Source organism: Sceloporus occidentalis, unplaced genomic scaffold (assembly GCF_023333645.1).
Source record: "Sceloporus occidentalis isolate IW3139 unplaced genomic scaffold, rSceOcc1.0.p SCAF_24, whole genome shotgun sequence".
Classification (NCBI taxonomy): Eukaryota; Metazoa; Chordata; class Lepidosauria; order Squamata; family Phrynosomatidae; genus Sceloporus; species Sceloporus occidentalis.
In genome coordinates this window covers 3,876,219-3,902,647 of record NW_028317004.1, presented here as the reverse complement: position 1 = coordinate 3,902,647, position 26,429 = coordinate 3,876,219, and the positions used below count along the sequence as shown (strand labels likewise).

The 26,429-nt window shown below is 36.8% G+C and overlaps 1 protein-coding gene across 1 annotated transcript; it reads right to left on the bottom strand.

Moving 5' to 3' along the window:
• Nucleotides 1-2,147: 2,147 nt before the first annotated feature.
• Nucleotides 2,148-26,165, bottom strand: LOC149300528 (solute carrier family 71 member 2-like). Its single transcript, XM_089485064.1, has 12 exons — nt 26,135-26,165; nt 15,011-15,106; nt 13,269-13,331; nt 8,633-8,760; nt 7,968-8,082; nt 7,164-7,382; nt 6,867-6,980; nt 5,804-5,875; nt 5,476-5,588; nt 3,661-3,758; nt 2,627-2,784; nt 2,148-2,360 (listed from the first exon to the last, which is right to left on the bottom strand). The coding sequence occupies exons 1-12, from the start codon at nt 26,150-26,152 to the stop codon at nt 2,148-2,150; spliced, it is 1,407 nt and encodes a 468-aa protein (XP_089341190.1). The 5' UTR covers nt 26,153-26,165.
• Between the last annotated feature and the right edge of the window lie 264 nt (nt 26,166-26,429).

The following is a 26,429-nucleotide window of genomic DNA, read 5'->3' as shown; positions in this document are numbered from 1 at the left end:
CAGGTCGTCATATGCTAGAAAATTGAGAACATCTCAAATTATGATGCCCACAAGGCAGATAGCAGAGCAGATGCATACAATTCAGTATAAGAAAAAATAGTTTGTTTCAACTAGAAACTGCTTAGATTAATCCTTGGTTGTACCTTAGAAACAAGAGTGCTCATGAAGAAAACATCTGAAACTTTTCCAAACCATGGTCCTTCAATGTCAAATACTTCCAACTGTACAACTTGTGCTAATAAAAGAGTCACATAAAATCTGCAGTGTGGTTAAGTTACAACCATGGTCTCAAGCATTGTTTCAACATGCAACGTAATTATTGGCATGATCAATGTGAAAGGCAGAATCTGATGTGGTCAAAAAAAACACAAAAAAAACCAAAACACAACAACAACAACAACAACAACGAATAACCCTGCCATGGAAAACACGCAATTCAATTTGTCTAGTCTGAAAACTGATTTTAAGTTGTAGGAAACATTTATACACTAACCACGCTTGAATTTTACACTTGAATATACTTTTGCTTATTTATTGTGTGTTTATGAAGTTTGTTAACATAAAAACCAAAGGCGTATTACAAAATTCAAGTTATCACTGTTGAGGGTTTAACATTTCAAAATATATATTTTCTTTATATATATATATATATATATTAAGAAAAAAAACATTTCAGGTACAGATAATTATTTATATAAAATCAGTATATTTTCTGTCATGAATCTTGATACATTTATAAATACAAGATATACATAGCCTTTGTTAGGGAAAGATTCTTACAAATATCTACATATAAAACATGAACAGCAGCGCCCAGTTAATGATCATTCTTTTCCTTTAATGGATCATGTATAAGAAAAATACACATACATTCATATATTCTTATAGATTTACTCAACCTATGCAAAATGCTTTGGGGGGGAAAAAGTGACTTTACAAAAGCAGCCTGACTGTTTGAGATCACATAAATACATACATACATGTGTGTGTCATATATACATATATATACATATATATATATATATATATATGACACACATAAGCAAAGTAGTATATGAAGTGTATCTGACATGAATGCAATGGATTGTGACTAATACACTGTACATAACATTTAAGGCGAAAGGGTAGTCAATGAGGTTACAGAATTTGGAGATTTTTTCACAAATAACATTTTTACATTTGATAGAAAAACAATAGACACCTGCATAAAGGAGTGAATTCAGTAAACAGTGCGAGTGTACAGTGATATGAAGCCTCTCATCTCACTACATTAACTAGGCTTTTATTTTATACAGACATAATAGATTCGAGCGCCAATGAAGGACTATTCAGGAGCAGTTATAATTAAACTCTGACTTTTTTTTTTGTTTTTTTATTGTGTATTGTTTCCTTTTAACTTAATTTAGTTTAATTGCTCATATAGTTTGAATATATTTTGGGAGCTGGTGCAAATAAAAAGTGAGCATGTGGTAGAAAAGTATGGTGGAAAATGATTCGCTGTTCATGAACAGTATAAGCTTTAAACAAATAATGTCTCTCTCTCCCTATGAGTAAATGATAAGTCATATAATGTTTTCAAGGAGTTAAAAATGTTTGGAAACTCCTGGGATCTTCCCTCCCTGGAAATGTCTCTCTCGTACCAAAGTTAACTCTGGTGCAGAAGATATACCTCCTCGGAATGAACAACAAGACATGCTAAAATGTGTCTGGTCCCATTAAGAAAACATAATGTACTGGCAGGCACTGTTAGGTGTGTTAAAACACCGGCTCAACTTTGCAAAGGGTACCCTTGTAAGATCAATTTGCCATCACTGCAGTATCTAAGATTTACAACAGTCAGTATGCAATGCAATAACAAGGTTTGAGGTAGCAAATACAGGATGGAGAGCTCAAACCTTTAGCTGCTGTACTGCTGGAGATTTTTGCAATGCATGCAACCTCCCATGCAGCGACTATATAACAAACAAATATTTTATACAAAAGAACATGAGAATATTAATGGCAAGTCTCACAGTCTGTATGAAGGATCCAATGTAGAAAAGAGAAAAAATATATATTATATACATGATCAGTTCTTTATTTTATTGACCCTTATATATTCTCTGCTTCTGCTTTTATGCAATGCCAATAGATGCTCTGGGAAGCACTCATACGCTGCTGTCTTGCAAAAGTGGTTCTATATCTTCATCGCTACCACGATCAGGGTTTGTCTGAGTGCTGCTAATAACGCTGCTGTGCTTCCCAATACCGTTGTTTTTGGCCGAATGGCTGCTGTGTTCAGGAATGAATAAGGCAACCAAGAAGGCAAGAAGTACAGCACATGCACCAAATAAAAATGGTGGCCCTGGTATGATCGATCCCTTTAAAGAAAGAAAAGACATTAGAATTTAAAATATGTTACGCATTCTGGAACATAAGAGCATTCTGTAAGCAATAAATATATATACATACATACATATATACACATACACACACACACACACACACACACACACACACATATATATTCAGACGATAAGAGATATCTTCAATATAGTACTGACAGCTAAATTTGTGATCACAATTTTCTATATTAGGAAATTTAGATGCTCAATTCAGAATTTTAGTGTGTAAACCCGCTGCTTACTTCATAAACTGGATCTTTCATAGTAGTTTCCTCTGAACTCGGCACTGGTACCAATCCACTGAGCTCCACGTGAAAGAGAAAGAAGACAAATCCATACAGTGCAGGTCCCAGCCCATTGCATAATCCTCGTATACCAGTCACCATTCCTTGTGCCACACCTGTATGAACAACAAAATATATGAGTGCCTTTTCTTGCATTGTTAATACAGTAGCCTAAAATTGAAAAGCGGGAGCCTCTCAGCGCCTACGTATTAGGGGTTTTAAGGACTTCTCAATAGCTTCCTTGTCCTCTAGAAATACAAGTGGTAAACACACTGTAGGACATTACTGAATATGGAAGTAAGGATTAAATCAAATAATGTTAACATAGAGCTTGGAAATTAAACACATCTAGTGTTTTGGTCACATCAAGCAACAGGTTTTTACTTATCTGGGAGTTTTTAGACAAATGGAATAATTACACCCAGGTGTAGAACCGGGGGAAATGTTTCTGTAGGAGTTGCTTTGAAAAGATGGCTCTTTTTCCTACTTTGCGGGCAACTCCTAATGAAACAATGATAATTGCAAAAAATAGGCAGCCATTTTCAGCCCAATGACATCACCACATATGCCAAGTTTCCTGAAAAAAATATTTTTCCAATAATATTCGGAAAAAAATAAATATCTCAATATTACTTGATATTGAAATGCTATTTTTTTCTTAGAATTACAAGAGAATACTACTTGGCTTTACATGGTTATTTCCACTGAGGTTTTCCTGCAACTTTTCCCCATTTCAGGCAAACCTAAGGGGTTTTTTTTTTTTATTTTTTTTGCTGTTTAATTGGCCAACTACACCCAGGCAAACAGACTTCATGAATAACCATTTCACCAATTTTAGTTATAACAATGTCAAACAGATCTGTTGCATACGTAGTTAAACAGTCTGTATTTTAGTATGTATTAACACAGCAGACATCAATAGATGTTACAGAGTTACGAGGAGCTGGTAACAGTGTTAATAAATGATACATTTGTCCCCTAGTCCAACTCACCTTGCTGGTCTGGTTCAGCATTACGTGAAATTAGGGCACTCACTGCAGGGAACGTAATACTAGACATGGCTGCAACAGCTCCAGCTGCCCACATCATCCTTCAAGGAAAGATAAAGTATTTAACTGAAAAGCAGACAACTTTTAAATCACAAGTGGGAATACACCTCTAAAATGATTAATAAAGTGTACACTTTGTCATAACAGTATAAAATGCGTGTGAATAGTCATAGCAGAGCAGAGAACCTGACATTTATTAAAATGCATTGAGTAACAATGGTTTGACCAAAAGCAGAAAAAATATAAGCCCAAAGATTTTTTAATACAACTTCTCCCACTTGGCATTCAGAGTGAAGGACTGTGATTCTAAACCATAAATGACTGGCGCTTATTATTGGTAGCCTTGGCTGAACTTCAGTCAGATCTAAAAGTAATACACCTAGACTATAAATCACGGGTGGATGGGCAAAGAAGCAACTAAAAATGTCAAAGTCACTAACACTTTCAAATTAGGTATGCAAGGTACAATATCAACTGACTTCACTTCCATTAACATCAAAAGAGGGAATCAGCTAATGTGGTTACAACTTCACTGGGTAGGTGCACAGAAATCTGAGATTTCTGATCTCTAGCAAACATACAGTTCTTGCTAATACAAAGTAAGCCATCTTTATTTCTTTTAGTCTTCTGTCCAACTCTAAATATCTCCACTGTACTCTATGCCTAGCCTCGCCACTTCAGCCACACAGCCCAGTCTTGACATAACCTATCATGACAACTTCCTTCACTGTCTTGTACCATCAGCTGATTTATCCATCATAGATCCTTCTCTCTTTATTTCCTCCCAGAACTGCACTGCTCATACTGTACTCTTCTGTGCACTCCATACCTTGCTCCACCAGACTTTCCATTAGCCTCCTATCCTTTAAGTGTTCCCTGAAAATGTAGAAAATGCACTTCAGGGGCACATAACATATTGCTCAACAGACTTCACCTCTCCCTTTTTAACAATATTCCCTCTGATCCTTATTTGTTGCGTGACAGCTCTCCACAGCTACTTTACTGTATGCAAACTGTATATCCAAATGCAATTTCACTTTCTACACCCGTCTACTGCATTATGCACCAGTTCCAATCTGTGCAAGACCCCTGCTGGAACCAGTTTGGAGACTCATTCAATCTACATTACAGCTTCCGTAAGGACCTCTTGACTTTTTAGAAGCTTCTACCAACATACTTCTGCTTCTATTACTGAACTTACATATCTGTTTGGATGATCACCAATAGTCTTTGTATGCACAAACTGTGCTAGTGTATTAAAACATCAAGAAACATTAGTAAGGAGGTATAGCAAAACAACCCATCTTGCAAAAGAAGTTCTACGTTATGAATAATTTGGAAACTGCCATTTCAGATGAGGTGTTTTTTAATACACTAATATGTGCCATGTTCTTGCTCATCACAAGCACCAAACCATTACTCTGTTGTGAAGGCATGCTCACAAAGCAGAATGCAGTTGCTTGCAGCTTGCTGGCATCACTGATAGTCAAGAGAAAAGAGAAGAGTCATAGTTATCACTCTGTTACCAGAAAACAGGGAGGCAGAAGTTTAAAATAAAGGCAGCTCTATTTGAAAGAATGATATTTTACAAAAATTAGTAAAGAAAATAATAAAAGAAATCAGTTAATAGGGAAGGCACATTTATATAATACGGCATAGAAATTGGTCTAGATGTTTTTACACACATATTTTAGTGTAAAAAATCAAGAACATGTTTAATAAACTCGTTACCCTGCCAAAAAATGTCCGGATGCTTACCAGGGTTGGGAGCCAAAACCATACCAGGCCAGCTGGAACATTTGAAAGCCAAGGCCAAGAAGAACTGTGTTTTTGTTTCCAATAGACCGCATTAGGATGCTGAGCAATACAGTCTGGGGGAAAAGACAATAAGCTTAATAAGAAAAGAAGGGCCGAGGAACATGTATACAGATATCTGCAGTTAGTTAGGGATCAGTAAGCAAGTGTTTCATTTCCACACAATGCAATCCTTGGTAATGCCGTGATACACTTATCTTAGCATAAAGTACAATAAGCGGCAAGATGCAATTCAACTGAATATAACAAAGCACCAGAGAAATAAGCTTACCTGAGCTACAATAGACAGGATTCCTACTACAGCTATAAATGCTGCAATGCTGCCTGGATTAAAACCTATGATCTGAAAAGATAACAAAGTAACATGTTAGGATACACTTGGCTCAAACAAAGGTCCCTGTTACATCCAACCACTTCAGACGTCCATTTGCTATTTTGTAATGCTTTCACACGTTAAAAAGAAATCCAATGAGTTTATACAGGGTAACTCATAATAGTTGCTGGTTTTCTTCTTGCTCTATTATGTTATTTCGCATTGTAAGGACTGCTGGTTGTGCAGTTTCGAATTTAAGGGGAAATGCTGGATTACAATAACTTTTTTTTTCCTTTAGTACACCCAATTCTGATCTCATTACCACAGTTTCTGTTCAGTTATGCAAAATGATTGGCCATGTATTATACATGTAATATGTGGGACACTAGCACAGTATCTTTATGTCACAATGTTGGAATGGAAAATGTAAATTTATATAATTATATATATATATATATATATATATATATATATAAACACACACACAAAGTATTTGCAATGTGAGTTGTGTAGCTTGCTAAATATGTTCTTTTTTTATTGGGGAAATTATATCATCTGGTAGTAATATGGATGGAACTTTTACTATACACACTGAATCTTTAATGTCATGTTCATTTTCTTCCAGGGATTGGTGGTTTTAGCTATAAGCTGCCCTTTTAACAAGCATTTCACAGACACAAATTGCTCTGCTATTGAGCCAACAGCTGCTTTGTGGCATTAGGCAATGAAGAGATATCTATGCATGCTGTGGCCATCCACAAGAAGCCTGCCTCTTTAAGCACCACTTCTCAATCGCGTGAGCCCTGTTTTACATGTTACAGATATTTCTGCCGAATACTGTTGGGCAACTGCAGAAAAACAACCACTAAAACCCATAATTCTTTGACCAGCGTTAGAGAATTATTAGTAATATATAACTTCCTTTAAACCAAATGAAGATTGGGACCACAAGATATAATCAGGATTAATGGTTCAAATTGTTTTAAGCAACTAAACTTTCCAAGCTGTCCAAAACACCTACCTGTCTTAAATAAAGGAAAAAACTGGAATACTGTCCTGCTTCTGGCAAATAGGAAAAGAAGACTGTGATACAAATCAGAAGCACTGTTGAATCTTTCCCGACCTTTTTCAGTGACTGAAAGAGACAATAAAATCATTACAAACTTATATGAGGGAAATAGTAAAAGGAACAGCAGCTCCTATTATTGCTCAAGCAAAACATGTCCCCTCATCATCCTCAAAATCATTTAGCCTTATGGAAGCCTAAACTGGTTCAAATATATTTTGCAACAGAAAATAAACAGAATCATATTCTTACAGCAAATGGGTCCGCTTGCTCCCAAGAAATAGGAACTCCCCAAGAAGTTGATCTCATTTTCTCTCTGAGAGATTCTGGAACAACCAACAAGATGAAACAGATATCCAAGAGGGCTACAACCGTTGCCAGGAGAACAACTAGGTTATCCCCATAATAAGCAGATATGTAAGCACCAATAGCCGGACTGGTCACCAAACTAGCTGCAAATGTGGCGGATACCTGAAAGAAGCATGAAAAAAAAGATATATTTTTTACAATTACTCAAAACCAATATTTTGTGTTTATATTCTTAGATTTCTTCTGAAATGATGCGCTCAGTTTTAGTGTGCAGTATCAATGAACTGTTATCCTACTGATCACAGTAGTTGAACCAAAAGTTGTTTCACATACTATGCATAATTTAACGGCGTTATTATTATTTATAGAATTATATATTTTGCAGCGCTGTACAATGGGTAAAGAGGACATAACAGTTCTGACTTACAAAAAGAAGATGGCCCTATTTAAAAGAGCTTCCAATCTAGAAATGGTTAATAAGTACCCAATATTCAATTATTTGCAAGTCATCTGCATTCTCTATGTATCGTTATCTAAGTGGGTTTTGTCTTGTAAACAGCATGCTTCAGTATTATATTGCATAGTTGAATACTGAGTTAATAAGCTTTCCAATGAATTCCATATAAATGGCATACAGATTTATCAGGTGCCAATAGCTACGGTCTAGATTCCCATCACACAGAACATGTGGCAATATAACCATCTGCATATTTTTAATAGCATCGCTGTTTAGCAATGACAACTTACCAGCCCATAAGCTGTACTTCTTTCGTGTTCTTGTGTGATGTCAGCAACATAGGCAAATATCACAGAAAATGTAACAGAGAAAGCCCCCGATACAGAAATCATAGCAAAATACCACCTACGGAGTGAAACACATGGAAATATAAAGTGCTATAAATGTTTTAAATGGAATATGAATCTACATTAGTTTAATTAAATGGAACGTTATTTCCAAAAGAACACATTCAATTAATAAATCTGTGGCAGGGCTGGTTTGCGGCACAATTGCGAGGGAAAGGTCTGCACCATTTCAGCGCAGACCACCCAAATTTTTGGGGGAAGAAAACATGGAAGCTGCGCTTTACAACCCTCTTAGTATATGCTTCAAGCTACAAAATATTTTTAACTGAACATATATGGCTACTGCCTGGTGGTTCATGGAATCATTAAAGTCTTGGTTTCTTTTCTAACTATTATCCTCTGCTTATATAGCGCTGATAATTTATGCAGCGCTATTTATTTACATAAACTCAAAGGTTAAACTAGAACTGATAGACCAAGACAAACTGATAGACTTGGAAAATAGGGCTCGGCTCGCAAGATTACAATAAATTTCCAGAAGGGGCAGTTTACCAGTATCAGTGATAATAGCTAGTATTTCAGACAAGTGCTTTTTCTCATAAACTCACCATGGGCTTATCCTCATTAATGGGATTGGAAAACATGTAAAAAAAACCGTGACAAGGAGGAAAGACTTTCTTCCGTAGACATCTGATAAAGCACCAATCAGCGGCGCACTCATAAATGATAAGAAGCCCTGCGGGGAAAGGAAACACACATTCTTACAAAAAGATTTACATGAATTTGCTATCTACAAGCCAGATCTTGCTTTTAAAGCACCAGAGGTAGGTAGATAGCTAGATGAGGCTGAATTACTAATGAAACAAAGTATCATAATGTCAGATTAAATAGGTTTAGATAGATTTAACCTGTTTTTTCCCAATTCAAAGGTAAACAAATAGGTTCCAGTTTACAGCAATGACAAACTACTCCAAACAACCAAGCTTATAACTACTTTCATTCTTAATTTATAGATTTGCCAATGTTGCACTATATTAATTTGGCATATGCAAAACAACATATAAAACTCTTTTTTAATTAGCAGTTAAAGGCAGTGGGTGTTCAACAACAGCTGGAGTGCCAAAGAACACTAGGTACAAACATAGCTTTCCATGGTCTACAGTACTGTGCTAAAGGCTTTGTAGAACCTCTTGATATTACAGACACGTGGTAGCAATAATCCATGACTGCCATTATTATATAAATTGTTCTGGTTAAATAATGGTCTTAAAGACGTCATGCCAAAATTCTGTGAAACTCCTGCAGAGCTGCTATGCCCGATTTGGCTCGTTAGCCTGTCCAGCAGGCTAGAGAAGTAATGCCGGTGAAGGAGTTCTTCGGGGCTTAATAAAAGAAAAACTGGCTCATATTGAACTGCTGCCAATCTCACATTCTTTCTGCACTTGCCCCCTCATTTTTCTCATTCTTTACAGAGAATCTGACACATTTGTAAGCTTCATGTTATAGAAGCTCGTTCTACATATACACACACAGTGATACATTTAAAACAAAGAAATACAAACATATTACAAAGTCACACTGCGAAAACATTGAGAGATGGGTAAAGACTTGTCCGAGGATCAAATACACACTCCCAATTTATTCCAGGAACACCTGCGGGGCCTATGGACATTTTCCTGGTAACCTTGGAGGTTAAATCAATAAATCAGACGTTCAGATAATGAGAAGGAAGTGGAGAAGAATAGCCGACATTCTCAGACAAATCACTGCAACGGTTAGTGTACACACATTTGGGTGTGATTCACTCCTCCGAAAGCAGCTAAACTGCGGAATATGCAGCAGATTGTTTTTCCCTACTTCATTTAATATGTATTACTGGAACTGTATGGTATATCTAATGCCAATGCACAGCATTTGAAATGGGCACAATTGTACACATGCTGTATATCTGCCAAAAAGATAACATTTAATGGTTGTTAAAAGGGAATTCGGATGGAACAAAAATGTGCTAAACGAGCCAATTCTCTACATTTAAATTCCATAATTTCCACTAGCAACTAGTAATACATTCATGTGGGATTGAAACAGGTGCAGCCTAAAGGGGCCTGAACAGCTGTATCACATTTTATGTGTTACACTTGATTTTTTTTTTTAAATAAATGTTAACTTGTTCGTATGGAAAATCCAGATAACTGTCAAGCAGTGAGTCATCCTTACGGAAATCAGCATACAATTGAACGTCTGTTTTCAATTAAAAAGAATTCCATGTTAATTCTGTGTATTAAAGTAGCACAAAACACTGCCTTTATTAAAATGTTTTTATATTCCTTTCAACAAAGAAAATGAGTTGCTAAATCTTTAAAGATTATAAATAATTCCCATGGCATTGTTGTTGTTTTTTGCCGAAAGGGCAATACAGAAAATAAAAACTTAATAGGCTGGTAAAAGAATATAAAAGTGATCATTCTTTATTACATTATATTTTATTCATCGAAAGCAAGGAGAATAAGAAGTGCTGTTACAAAAGGTATGTGAAAACTAAGAACATTAAACTGTATAATTTAAAAAATGGACAATAACAGAGGTTAAGAAAAAACGAAAAGAGTAGCGGGTGCTCCTCTAGTAGGTAACAATATATTAGGAGGTAAGGGGGAACCAGACAGAAAGGTCTAATCAGTAACGTACCTAGCGGGGGGCGGTCCGCACCGGGTGCCGCTCATCAGGGGGGGGTGCCAACTTGCCGGCACCCCTCCAGAGACGGACAGTAATGTCCGCCGCTGGAGGAGAAGGCTCGCAAGGGAGCGGTATAGGAGGTCTTTAACAGACCCCCGGCTCCCTTAAGTGATTTTAAGCCGGTTCCCTTGAACCGGCTTAAAATCACTCAAGGGAGCCGGAGGTCTGTTAAAGACCTCCGATACCGCTCCCTCGCGATCCACGCGGCAACTGCTGCTGTGCGCCGGGGTTTGTTGTCAGATCCCGGCGCACAACACTGAAGCCGCGCCCACCGCCGTCCGTGCCCTCTGAACCGGAAGAAGACAGAAGAAGAGGAGCGAAGAAGACAGAAGAAGAGGAGCAAAGAGGAAGAAAAGGAGCTGACTGCTGTAAGAAGAAAAGAGGAAAGGTAGGAAATCATTCAGTGAGAGTGACAGTGAGAGTGGATTGGTATTTGTGGTATGTGTGGATTGGTATGTGTGGAATCTGTGGATTGGTGTGTGTGGAATCTGTGGATTGGTAAATGTGGATTGGTATGCGTGGAATCTGGATTGGTATGTGTGGAATCTGTGGATTGGTATGTGTGGATTGGTATGCGTGGAATCTGTGGATTGGTATGTGTGGATTGGTATGCGTGGAATCTGTGGATTGGTAAGTGTGGAATCTGTGGATTGGTATGTATGGAATCTGTGGATTGGTAAATGTGTGAGAGTGATGGGTGTTATGCTGTACCATTTCCAATGTCTTTTTCATTATATAATTATGCTCTAAAGTACATCATAACTCCCTTCACTCTATACTGTTCCATACAGTGGCAGAGCTGGGAGACAGAGGCCTTGCACCCCCACCGCAGGGCTCCTGAAAGGTAAGTGAACTTCAAAGGGGGGAGAGGGTAGATAGTTAGGAGGGGGTAGATAAGGAGAAGGGAGTGAGACGGGGTAGATAGGGAGAAAGGAGGGTAGCAAGAATATTGAAATAAAGAGTCAGAAAGAGAGCGAAAATGAATGGATTAATGAATTGTTTGAATGAGTGAGAATTAATGAATTTGTGAGAATGCATCAATGAATATGTGTAAATAATTTGTGTGAAAGAATAAATGATTGTGTGAATGAAAGTGAATTAGTGAGTGACTGTAAAAGTGTTTGTGTTAATCATAGGTGTATAGTTGATTTGTCAAAAAGGCAAAGATGGTATAAGCAGGGTGTTTATGGGACAAAAATGGCACAGGCAGGGTGTTTATGGGACAAAGATGGCACAGGTAGCGTGTTCATGGGACAAAGATGGCGTACACTCGGCTGTTTGGGAACAATGCCGACTCATGCTGGGCTGTTTGGGGGCAAAGATGGCACGTCCTATGTGTGTGTAATTTGGGTGCTGGTCAGGTTCTATGTGGGCAATGTGGACGCTGTTTTTTTTGGAGGGTTATTAAAGAAAGCACTATTATATGTTCAGTAAATGTTATTTAAACGTATTTATTTTACTTATAAGTTATTAATTTATTTTTTCAGATTTCTTGTTGTTTACAGTTGACATACAGTTTACAAATTGGTGCAATAAATATTCTTAACATAATTTTGTAGGTGTCTTTACATTTGGTGGGGGGGGGGGTGCCACTTACAGGATCCGCCCCGGGTGCCAAATACTCTGGGTCTAATAACTAAGCTCTTCTTCGGAGACAACAGTCTGGGCCGATACTTTTTTCATGTATGACTGAGTTGGTCAGTTGAAATGTTTTGTGTTGCCAATAAGCATGTAGTTTAGCTATTCATAATAACTGGTTTGCCCTATTAAGCTGATCAGGGAAATAATTCAGCAACTCAAATGCATCAGTCACATAACAGATTGCCTTTATGCAACCTTAGGATACCAGAAGATATTTGACAAATGCACAGGATGGATTATGAGCAACAATGACCACAACTAAACACAATCATGAAGTCATCATGTGACAGAGATCACATGGATCACTCGTGGCTGACTTGGAATGTGGAATGAAAAATCAGACCATTAAACCAGTGCTTATAGGATTGCAGGGAAAGAGAGGACTCCATCACACCAAACATTCACTTGCTTGTTACATACAAGTCAACAATTGAATTTTTGTCCAAAAACACTATTCCCATCATTTACAAATCACGTTATTGGTATCTCAATAATGTGCACTATCACTGGCTATTCTGCTGTCAAAGGGTTAATACATTTCGGCAGGGAGTTGCTCTTTTTAGGCCAAGAATTCCACAGCAGATGTTTTGGATTTATTCACTTGCTGTAACAAATGCTTTTTAAAAGATGCACTTAAACCTTAGAACCAGTGACCTCATTAAAGATAAATTGCACATGCTTTATTAGTTTTAACAATAGGAAATGACAACATACACTGTATATTAGTCAGACAGTGTTTGGCAATGAGAACTTTAATTTATTAATTTAATTTATTGGTTATAGTGGAGGCATAGCAAGAGCAATGTATTTTCAATGTGCATGCATGTATGTTAAATGTGGATATATAAACACATTCAGTATCTACTATACCTTTACTCCTTGAATTAAACCATTCATTAGAAATGTATGTTGTGGAAATGTTTCATGTAGCACCTAGAAAAGAACAGACACAATTTACATATATTTAAAGGGGAACCGATTGATGCAACTTTATCCAAAAATATATAAGTCTGCACAGGCATATAGGACTTTCACATAAAGGGGGTGTTGTTCCTCATCACTACTAAATAAACCTACAGACTAGGAAACTCTAGGAAGAACATTTTAGGTCATATGCAGAAAAAAATAAATGAATTACCACCATAAGGTATAGTATAGTAACGAAGGAGGGCCAGCTGTGCCTTATTTGCAGGAGAAGCTCATGAGGGTTGGAAATGTTAGGCTCATGAGTGTTGGAATTGCCTAGACAACAGCCACAGCTCTTCAAAGGTTTACAAAAACTTACACAAAAGTGCACCAGCGATTGCTAAGATTTATTTTGACACGTGCAGACAGTAAGGAGCCTAGGGTCGTATCATAGGTGGAATCTAGGATGAGATTCCATTACTCAAGGACTGCTAAAAACACATTTAAGATGTCTACAGCCAAAAGGGGTAGTCATGACTTATTCGTTTTACAAATCACTGACTCGTGGATGCACCTCCATGCTTGCTTGTTAACTGAGCTCACTGGCAGGAAGCAGACATCACAGATTTAGAAAAATAACTGAATCGGTTAGGCATGTATGTATCTGTATCGAATTGGTAAAGTAACTAGTCTCAGACTAGAATGCCAAATATCAAAGGAGATATTTATGTCAATGCAGAAATGTTGTTTAGCTGTTACCTACTGGCTTTCCCCAGGACCAAGGTCTAGGCTTTCCTAATAATTCAACAAAAGGTGATCTGCACTGCAATGTTATTCCATGAGATGCAATCTGATATTTATTGAATTAAAACATAAAAAATACTACAAGCAGTACATATAATTACACAACTTAAAAAGGATGTAAAAAAACCACAAAGAACAAAAGAAAAATCTATGTATATGTGACTTAACAATATGAATAGAGTTCTGAGCACAGTTCCAACTTCACTACTTTACGACTAATAATAAAAAGCCATAGACGTAATAACACTGGTCTTTATTGGTTACACAGAGTTAAAATAAACTGTATTAACACTTTATTAGGATTCCTTATCTCCTCTTCAAACATCCATAGTGCTTGCCAGCTCTAGCATATTTCAAAACATCAGAATTTATAGCTGAAAACAATAGAAAAAGTATCCAGCATTGAAATTGATTATATAATTTTTCTCAATGCTTTGTGAATTTCCTTTGGATTTATTATATTGCTAGATATTATATTTATGAAAAAGATCTGTCTGTATTTTAGAAGATATGCACATTTGGTAAAGCTGATGCTAGGGCATCCTCCTTAAAATCCCTATCTCTAACATTTAACTATCCACACTGATGACACGATCATTTAACTTAGAAGGAATATAGATATTTTTTAAAGGAATATCTAGAGATTACGTTATCTCTTAGATGTTCAGGTTTGTTGCACCTAAGCACACTTTGGTTTGTTCCGCTGGGATATATCCGTTTTCCTATGTTACTATTTGCTTAAGTTTAACTTTGTCATTTCATTATAAGAAAAAATAACTCATAATTATTATGGTGTGCTGTAGTGGAGAAATACAGTTGCAGCATTAGAATGGGAGAACAGCATTATAAACACAGACAAAACAGAGCATTAACAAAACAGTAATAGCAATGTCCATACTCACAACTAGCATGGGCGTTGTCAACAGGCCCCAGGCAAAAAACTCAAGGAATATGACAACAACAGCATGATACACGCTCGGCTTTCCAATGCCTTGTTGCTAATGGAGAAAAAGAGAAGAATAAGTATTCTAAAATCCCTTCTCATATTATTGTAACCTTAATTGATTTAATTGTATTAAACAACCAGCCTAACACAATTATTTTTAGTTTTTATTTATTAAGCCCTAATATATTGTGCAGCACTGTAAAAAATTAACATGTAGATACCTGAAGCATTAATTAGGGGTGACTATAAATAAATGTGTAATAATATTCAGCTGGTATACAGAAAGCAGATTTCTTTGTTGTAATGATGGCATACACTTGACATTGCGTTAGTTCTGTGTTGTATTACGTACGCATATTATTCTTGAATGAATTTAGGTTTAGGAGAAAGGAGAATGATGCTTTGCATTGTTCATATAAGAGGAAAAAGAAAAAATGTCGGTGTGCTAAGCTAGTCTCAGGCTCAAATAATACAAATGTATAATATGAGGCCTACCAAACAGTGTGAGCATGCTGCAAATACAGTGTGTTGGCTGTACAATGTATACAAAAAAACAAAATACTGTCTGCGCTTCTCACCCTAATAAAGTTGGCAACAAATATATAAACATAATATAAATTTTTTGGTTATATGAATTGGCCAAAGCATAATTAAGCTCACCCGCCACGTCAAGGCACACTCTCAATAGGGTGAGAACCTACTCTCACCTCCTACATAGTGGGCACACAAAGCAGTTTATACTGCTACCAAAACCTTATTAATGTGTTGGGGGAGGTGCAATTAAACCTCCTCCCCATTAACCCCTGGACAGCAAGCTGCAACCAGACTGATGAGGAGCCAACAACCTCAAATATGTGCAAACAGGGAAAAGAAAAAATGTCGGTGCGCTAAGCTAGTCTCAAATAATACAAATGTATAATATGAGGCCTACCAAACCTCTCATTTATATTATGTTTATATATTTGTTGCCAACTTTATTAGGGTGAGAAGCGCAAACAGTATTTTGTTTTTTGTTCATATAAGAGTTATAGCCTTCCAAGCATAGATAATATATCGTTAAAACAGGTGATTGCAGATTTCAGTTCTACAGGGATAATATATATTTGTGCCATTCAAGATAGTAATTAACCTACAGTGAAATTATATTCTGAATGCACTCAAAGTCAGCAAAGTACACTGTGTCACGTCAGCAACAGCCGCTCATTATTATAAAGGGGTGAACTGTAAGTTACACAGCTTTTATCATAATATTTAATAAAATATAAAAAAAACAGCTTGTCTTATTTCAAAGCATTCTTTCCGATATATTTAATGTGAAGGTAATGTAATATTTTACCACAGGGAAACTAATTTGTGGCAAGAATGGTACCAAAAAAATCATAAAAATGTTCTATTCTAAAGTCATCAACTTTCCCTTCTTTCCACTCTCATTAAAGTCGATCAACAAGGAGCAGATACCCATCTCTGTGGACACAGAGTTGAGACTGCTATTCCCATGGTAGGAACAAAAGTTAAGCACAAAATTAAAATAAGCTCTATAAACATATCATTGGAGCGGTAATTACGGTAAATCAAGGTCGGACTGAGAATATCCAACTGAACAACAAAAAGCCCCTGAAGAACAAAAAGTCATGGCCCCCATAGTGATGCCACCCCCATAACCACATCCTATCATGAGCACAGCTCTTCATGGTTAAGCCCATCCTTTGTGGTTACACCCTAACATATATATATTTTTCAGTATTTGTAGTAAAAAAAATAAAATAAAAATGTAAACACATTTTTATTTTATAGTTTACACATTACAAATATAATTCATTTAAATTGTATGTAATTTTAAATATATATTAAATAAAATCAGCAGCAATTGAAAAATACAAGTCATTTTAATAAAATACAGAATGTACATAAATACAGAAACAATACGACAAATATAAAAGTAAATATATTTTCTATCACTGCAAACAAGAACTAAAACTTGTAAGTATAACTGCTCATTGAAAGCATAGAATATGCCCTTCTCAAATTTACAGAAGACCAGTAGATTGGCCTGGCTAATGTTTTGGCCTATAATTTACAGAGGTAAAGAGCTGAGGTCAGCTGACGTCTTGGCAAACCTGTTAATAATTTGTGTCTATGATGGCATAACTGCCATCACTTTATACTGTCAGACATTGACAGTGGTACAGCATAACTCCCATCACTATATACTGAGCTAGACATTGATATCTCCTGTAGCTCCTCTTTCTATTCCTCCACCCTTTCTTCTTCTGTCTGTTGTGTCTCCTCTTCCTTTTGACATCAAATCCCGTGCACAGCATAAAAGGCTGGTACTCATCACAAGGGAGGGTTATACGGAGGTCTATATAAACAGACTTCACACTCCCTTGATTTTGGGCCAGTTAGAGGGAGATCCATGACCCCCCCTTAATGCTCATGCTCTTGTATTCCCCCCCAACCCTTGTGGGTTCCCCGACCAGGGCCCGACTGCGAATGAAAAGCAGCCCAGAAAATGTTTTGATACCTGTTCCATATATTTTATTGAGTGGTTGAGCTTAGGTGCGTAACTAAAAACCGCAGGGCTCTGTAAGGAAAATTACCCTTACTTCAAAAGCAACATGTCTTTGCCTCAAACAGCTTGCGTGTGCCATCTTTGTCTCCTAAAAGCTTGTCTGTACCCCAGCCTGCCTGTGCTGGCGCTATATAAAACAAAAATAAGAGTAAAATATAAAATAGTAACCGGATATAAGTATATATTTTATGTTCTATGCTGTAGTTTAGTTCTAGTTGCATTATTACTATTGCATTAATTGTGACTTTACAGTGTTGCATTAGCTATCAACCAACAGACAATGTTGACATTTATTAAGAGAGGCAACATAATAAAAAATAATCTTTATCAACAAGATTTTTATTTGGAGCTCAAAGAATTCTGAAAAAGACTTATATTACATTGCTTATATTGTCTAAAATTTAACCTGCAGCTTTACTTCCTTTTTCATAAAAGGATACTACAATGAGGAATGATTTTCTTTATTCTCAAGCCACTTCCTTTCTGTTAAAGTGTATATACAAAGAGAATCAGGAAGGGGCAGCTGAACATTCTATGTTAATATTAATATCAGCCTGCTGTTAGTTATACAGGAAATGAAAAGTATTTTAAGCAAATGGTTACATTTCCTTTCCGTCAGCCTGCGGCAAGGTTCCCAGGGCTTTATTCAAGATAAATGTCTGAAGGCATCCCTACTATTTATAAATCTGTCTGATAAAGGCGTAAATCTGTCTGCATGCAAATGTTTTATGTTCTCCGAAAATGGTTTTAGTGTTTGGAGCTAGTGGAACGCACCGCATGACTGGTTTTACTACACTATATTCAAAACTAATTTTCCTATCCAGCCTTCCATGCTGTTTTCAAGATATTGTGCTCTCTGTTAGCACTGCTGGTATGTTATTGCTTTTATGTATACGAGTAGTTTACAAGCCCTACGATAAATGTTCCATACTGTTGGGAGTATTAAAGACTTACTTGCAGCTACTCAGAGAGCCACCAAAAACTTGACAAATGAAACCAGTCCTAACTGAAATAGTGTTACTAAACTAGATAAAAGGTCAAGAAAAGAGGTAGAAGGACTTTCTGTCTCCAGCCTAAGTGCCAGTGCTTTAAAAGATTGATGGCTGCTAGTTAAAAAGGCTTACAGTGTTAAAATTAGTAGGTCTAATACTAGTGGAGCTTTTCTGTCCCAAAAAAAATATATATATATAGTTATGTTACACTGTAACCTCCATGGAGATGATTTGTACATACAATTCAGGTATATGGGTCCTTGGGGTGGACCAAGTGGAGGGCAGTGTGGACCAGTGCTCCATTCCCCCTTCCACCTATTACAACAGATGTCTGTAGGATGCAGTCCGGGGTTCCTATAAAAGCGTGCATCAGGTACAGGTGCCGGGCAATCGGGAGACGGTGGAGGGGAAAGGTTGAGAAATCCCCAGGGCAAGAAGAAGCCCTGAAGACAACCCTTGATTATTACCTGTCTGGACTTGTGTGTGCTGTCTGGTGGAGGTTTCCAGAGCCTGACTTAGCTGGGTCTGGCATGGAGATATAGTTAGTGGGTGTTTAGGCTGGCCAGTCTGGACCAGCAAAGTATAGCCAGAGAGGGCTCCAATTGGGAGCTAGGATTTTATTTTATGATTTGGTTTTGGAGTGTTTGCTTTGTGCACAATATGGTCTTTCTGAACCTTATTGCTAAAGGTGACTTTTTAGGTCCTCAGCTAAAAGGGTTTGTCACTATATATAATCACATAAGACAAGAATGTACACATTCTTAGTGAATCAGTTCAAGATAAGCGACTATTCATTTCCATAATATTATTGATGCTGTATGCTGAATTTATGAGCTGCGTTAAGCCAGTCCAATATATAAATGAAAACGAGACACAATCAAGAGTGAAATCAACAAGGTATGCTTGATCATTAAGAAGCCCATGTACAAGTGACGCAGTGTGTTGCTAAGCAGCAACTTCTGACCTACAAAACTACCAGGCTGTGTTTACTCTGTAGGATTGTGTCAACACTGATGATGTGTGAGATACACGGTATATGCATGCCACTTATTGTTCACTTTAAACTTCAGAACTCCCCACCAAACCCTGGGTCTCAACAGAGAGAACACAATAGGAAAATAATAAAATTCAGTGAAACATAAATAACACAGTAATGCGTATGTGTCCATTAGTCAAATATTTAGCAAGATGGACAAATTTGCCATTTTAAATTATTTGACATACATTTATGCTCTGAAGCAGATTGCAGAATTGTTACATGTGAACCAATCTCATGAGAAATTCTAAAAGTAAAAGTATCTGGTAACAAGAAGCAAAGAGAATTAAATTATTATATCATATACTCTCCTAATGAACTTACCTTGATGTAAGTGAATGTTATTAAGACTAAGCAACGCTGTCTGAGACCAAACAGTACATGGCTCTATGTTTTTAAATCCTTTGAGTGTTTATTAAAAGGTTTGCGCAGAAGCGCGCTTTTTACATAAACCTGCACTATGCTTGTATCTCCTCATCTTTTAGAAGAGTGAATGTGCCCACATGCGACTGAACAACATCAGCTATTTAACTAAATCTGTGGAAGAGTAAAGCTGGATTGAAGATATTTTACATATATTTTTAACTTTTTGTATTTTTCAGTGTAGCGGTGCCAATTAGTTACCTGATATACGTTTTCCATGAGTATTCAGTGTGGATACAAAAAGATAACAGTTACACATGCTGCTGTATATCTACTAAAAGTGTAACAAAATATCCCTCTATTAGGTGTGTAATAGGATCATATACCCATCTCTACCCCTATCACACACACCACATCAGGTTCCAACAGCACATGTACCCTAGGATCTCTTTAGATGACTGGTCTGTCTTTAATCTGGGCTAATTAACCCACAAATTAAAGATTGGCATTCAGAAATTCTGCCAAATAGCAACCTGGTAATCCATTATTTAATATTGTTAACCATACGTCCAAAAAGTAAAATGTTAAATGCTCTTCTGACCCAAGAGGTCATGTTACATATAATATGTTTCACCTGTCACTGTGTAAAATACGTACAAGAGTGATGGTACTGCCACGTGGCTGTCCAACTTGGGTTTCTATACTAAGAAACGTACATGCATATAGCTTTTCCCTGTGGCAAGTATCATTAGAAATACACTAATATTGGCTTTGGTTATGTTTAATCCTTTCTGTATAACTTTTATATGTCTTTCACTTCCACAATAGCGAGTTGTTTGCTACGCCTGCTCTCAGACTTCTAAAAAGGGGAATCATACACGTCATTTCCTCACTAAAACTGCAATAATAAAAGCTGCAACACAGGTATGGTCATCATGACTCACTATAAAGCTATGAACATCCGCAGAATCACTCTGCTTGGTTCCTCTTTCATTTCTAAAAGACCTGGCAATTTCTCTAGGCTGAAAAACAGAACTCAAAACCCAAACTCAAATTGTCTGTATGGCATTATATTGTATGTTGTAATTAGGTAACTAGGTGTTACTGTATATTACCATGCCTTCGTCTGCCTGCCATATCGCCACATGTGCCGTGTATTAAACCAGCATATAGAACAAATGTGAAAATCATATGGATTTCAAGCCTGCCTGCAGAGGTTCCCAGGATCAACCAGAAGAACTGAATTCAAACTTGTGTTGCCAGCCAGCTAACTTATTTTAGTCCAAACTATATGACAATCCCAATTTGTATTTTAAGTAAAAGCCCAGAAAATCAAAAAATGTTTTTACGTTCTCAGCATTCTTAAGAATCCGACCGTGATATATCACTGTAAGGTAAATTTTGAAATATAGGAGCAGTAAACTGAGCCAGGAATTAACTCGACATGATAGCATCTCATTTATTAACCTGACTCCAGGCTGCTGGAACAGTGACAGCAGCTCAATAAGCACCCACTGCAGTCATTAATTGCCGAGGTGCATCAGCGTTCCTGCATAGTGCTTCAGCATTCCTGCGGGCGTTTTTTCCTTGACAATTAAACAATGCAATAGATGCTTAATAAAGAAGGCAGTGGCATTATAATGCAGACTACATTGAACATCTTGAAAAACAGATGGCAATGGACATGGCACATGTACATTGGCAGCTTCAGCAGTCCAAGTCTTCACATTTTTTTTAAATCCCTGATATCTCGTAATTGGAAAGGACTTTACACTTCCTATATCACGCAACCCTACTACTTATATATTTCAAGCATGCTAAGAATCTTATTTTTTTTATTAATTTTTTTTTAAAATTTGGAATTATATTTAATATTTATTAAATATATAATTATTTTTTTTAATTTATATAGCACCATCATATTCTGCAGCCCTGTACATGCTGTTAAATGTGTAAATGGCTGATGAGTGGAAATATTTGTATATTATTTTAGTCTAATCAAAATGCTTAAAATAATATCGGTATTACCACACTATTAGAAGTGAATACAGCGAAGGCATTAAAACATGCATGGGATCGGTATACGGCCGAATTTAAAACAAGACCAAGAACCGGTTAAGGTTTGTGTCTTTACAGCAAGAAATATAGACTCGATGGGCAGAATGATCCTTATGTGCTATCAAATTTTATGGTTTTAATAAAATGCTACCACTGAACTAGTATTAAAAAGTAGCAAGAACATAAGTTATATGGAAGAAAATGCAAACCCCCCAGCAAGTCTGGCAATTCTGCGCACAATAGGGCTATTCTTAATGTTTTATATTTCTTAAAGCTACAGACACATTTTAATAACAGAAGTCTGTCGTCTTCCCTTTTGTCTCGGTGCTCTTATAGAAAGGGGTACAGCCACTTCCTGCACTTTAATTGCTCATATTCACTGACACTCACTTGAGACCACGTGTTTCCAAATTTTTGAGGGTGTCTACCTTTTTAGCTTCTATAGATAAAAAAAAAACCACAGCAACTGTTCAGGTAATCATTATAAACAAATGAAGACATGAGAGGAAATGGCACGGAAAACTATTTCTCAACAAAACTCCATACCCGTAGTTCTGCTTCAAGGGAGTATGGAAGGACACTCAAAACGCAGTGATTAAAGGGGAAAAAAAAAACCATTTAAGAATAATATTTTGTAGCTCATCTAAAAACTAGCGAAATGGCTGTCTACGGGTGACTTTATGCATCTCATGTACTACACCCCATATTGCACCAAGAAGCATATGCTATGTATGGAAACAAATCAGAAAGCCAGGACAAAATCAAAAAGGGCCCAAGCGTTTTCTCGTTTCCATGTCCCATTCAAAAATCTACACTGTAATAATGATAGCCTGTGTGCTAAATATCAGCGCCACTTTTTTTTTTCCTACTTTCCTGTGATTTGAAATATTTTTTCTACTATGTGCTTATCACACAGGCAGCGCAAATGAAGTTGTCCAATGGTTTAAGAGCAGGTGAGGGGTTGACACTGTTAAACAAATATTTTTGCTACCCAAATTATATTACAGATTTTATGTATATCTCATTTTTTAATAAAGGTGTGTATACTGTATATTTATATATACAGACAATTCAGATAAAAGTCCCTGGGGAACTAGAAAATCTGAGTAACTGACGTGAGCACAACTCTACTAACCAGTATTTCTACATTTTGCAGGATTAGGCTGATATTTTTGAAATGTCAGAGGCATTACAATGCATTAAGACTAATAGTATATGCTCTAGAAAATTAAGGAGCCCTCCCTTTGACCCCTAAACATCAGTAGGGTACGTTAATAGGATAAATCTGCATGTTTATTATTTTAAAAGCTCCTTATTTAAGAAAAAAATAATAAATCAAAATAAAAATATCTATAGGGTTGTTATTCACAAGCATATTGGAACTTTGTGGCCATGATTCCTACTCTTTCTCAGAGAAAAGTATTAAATGCAAGCAGTTAAACTATAATACTTAAAAAATTACTTTTACCTTAAAATCAAGAACATTCTTATAACTGGCAACTTTTTTGATACTTTAAAAAAGCGAACACTGTAGAGGTATAAATTACAAAATGTAAAATTTTATTTTCAAATAAAGCAGTTTAATCTTGCAAAAATAAAGAAAAAAAAAAACCTTTATCTGAACCTAAAGAAAGAGGCATTAGCTGGGATTGCCTAGGCTTAATTTGTTCCTACGAAATCTCTTCCAGTTCTATTTTTAACTGGGGATTAAGCATCAATACAAACAGGCTCCAGATTAGAACTAGTTTTCTAGGATAGAAGATCTGCTGAAATTAGTGACAAAAAAAAGGAAAGCACTGAGGATTACTCCAGTTAGTTGTTTTTTTGTTGTTGTTTTGGGGGTTTTTTTGCAAGTAATATGGCCAAATCAGACATTAAATGAGAAGCATGTTAGAAATGTGCCACGGTAGTGTTAATATTTAGGCAGTGCTAAAATGTCAGTGCTTGGCCAGACTTTGCAAGGAAAGAACTGTAAGAATTTTCTGCTGGCAAATGGTGTCTACCTAAATTATCAACAACATACCCTTTTGCGGAAATCGAGTTTTTCCGTTTACTGAAAATCTGCAAAATGCAAAAACTATAGCAGTTGAGCAAAACACCCAAAGGAAAAGTGTAATTTCTCAAAGCTGTGTTGAGACGGGGGTGCAAATCCCTACTTTCCGAGGACCACCTACAGGCTTGTACTACCCAGACAGAATGTTTATAAGAGTTTTCTTTGGAAAATAAGAGATGACAGGTTTTGGGGGTTTTTTCTCCCAACTATGAAATTCTCTTAACATGATACCAAAACCTGCTCTTCGTTTAATAGGGACGTGGCACGAAGGCCAAATCCACTAAAAAGATTATTGTATTTTTATTTGGCTTGAAAAAAAAATAAAATTCTAAAAACAGTTCATTATTTTTGTTTGCCCAATATCTAAATCAGAAAAGCTGATCAAGGGAAAAATAATTTTGTGTAAATAGTCTTCAACAGACTTTTTAAAGACACATTGAAGCCAAACGGATATTAGACCACTCCTCAATTGTAGTGGATCTGTTGTGAAGGCGCTTCACTCCCAATTACATGAATAATCATAAAGAAACTAAACATAAAGCCACTTTTTGATATGTTAGGCGAGGATGATCTGTAGACTAAAACAATGGCTGTGTCTAAAGATTATATAATTGATACATTTTAATGTTGTCTTTAGAAGTTCTTCAGTATGGTAAATTGGAGTTATATAGAGATGACGGAGCCAGTGATAAATTTAGAACATCGGGATTTAGCCCCAGGTCGGAACTTCCAGAAAGTTAAGCAGTTCAATGAGTTTTAGGAGCATTGTGTGATATCCTGTGCTTCGTTTTGCATGGCTGGTTTAACTATACAGATCAAAATCACCTCCACTTAAATATAAGGCTCTGCTCCTGTAAGTACATCAGAACACTAAGGGAGGATCGGAAATAACCGCTATAAGTTTAACGTCTTAGGTTTTTTTTCATTTTAGCAGAACTAGGACTGAGCGTTTGACTTCCTTTTCCTGGCTGCCAAACCTTTAGACCGCAGCAAATGTAAGACATGCAAAAAACTCATTAATGTTTATGTTCTGCCCTTCAAAAATGCAGGATCCCTGTTCAAGAGTATTCAAATTGAGGCACTGTGTCTTTACTAAATGATCAGAGCTTCAACGATTCCCAAACGCAAAAAAGTGGACTTTGCATCCAAAGATGTAGAGCTCATATAGTTCCTCTTTTTTAATCGAGAAGCTCAATTATTTATATATATATATATAATTATACACACACAAAAGTAAAAGAGCACGAGGATTTTAGCTTTTGGTCCAGGGAACTTATTCTCTCTTGATGAAAGCCCACAGAGGGGCTGAAACATGTTTCTGTTATGATGCCCACTAAACCTGAATAAACTCTTCTGTACCAAAACAAAAATTAAGTTTCTTCAAGCTGATTATTTTTTAATCCTCAAATTTCCCAAATAAGTAGTAAAGAGTGCTTCCAGAAGAATTAGCTAAAACCCTTTTTTCCCCCCCTTAGTAGAAGAGTTCCACTTCCTTTGGAAAATGATCTACACGCAGAAATGTTAGGGCCTATTCACCAAAGGGTGCAGGTCAGTTGCAGTTTTAACATTACTATTCACTATGAAGGACCAACACTGGCAGGTTTCACCAGCAACGGCTGGCCCTGCATATGCATAGTTCAAAGTGTGTGGAGACTGGGGAAATCCCATTGATTCACCCATACTGTCTATTACACAGGGCCAACAAAGCTCTTGATGTAAAAGCTCAGTGGGGTCAGCCCTGTGACATCAATGAGCTAAAACGCAACTCTACACTTAGTGAATAGACCCCATTGGAGCAGATTTCACTCCAGTCTCCGTTTATTTTTTGCTGTAGGTGGTTCATATTTAAGCATTGCACACTAATAGAATGTACTACTATAGTTGAATCTGTGTAGAAGATCAGTCGTTTGATTATTTTAATAATGATAGTATGTTATATATGTTATGCAAGTCCATATTCTGTATTTAAATCATGTTAATCACCCTTATTATTTATACTCACTCACCGTATTGCCATCTTTCATCAGGATCCTCTTGACGAACATAATATAGTTGGCCTTCTTTTTCTTGTCCTGGCTCATCTTGCTGTCGTCATCCTGCCCACTGGATGCTGTCACCACTGATGCTCGGGTCACAATCAGGGGACCTCCAGATGCTCCCTCCGGGGATTCCAGGGCTGGCTCCCAGTGTGGGTCTGTTGGGGGAGGGTCAGCCTGGCTGAGCTGGGTAGGATAGAGGATTAAGGAGGGCAGGAGTGTGGCGGGTGTACCCTCTGCACCTATGTGCTCAGGCACAGTGTAC

Coding starts and splice junctions, on each gene's coding strand:
- LOC149300528 (XM_089485064.1), bottom strand. Junction 7,383..7,967: donor GAAGTACAGCTTATGGGCTG/GTAAGTTGTCAT, acceptor TGCTTCTTTCAG/GTATCCGCCACATTTGCAGC. Junction 5,876..6,866: donor TTTTCCTTTATTTAAGACAG/GTAGGTGTTTTG, acceptor TTATCTTTTCAG/ATCATAGGTTTTAATCCAGG.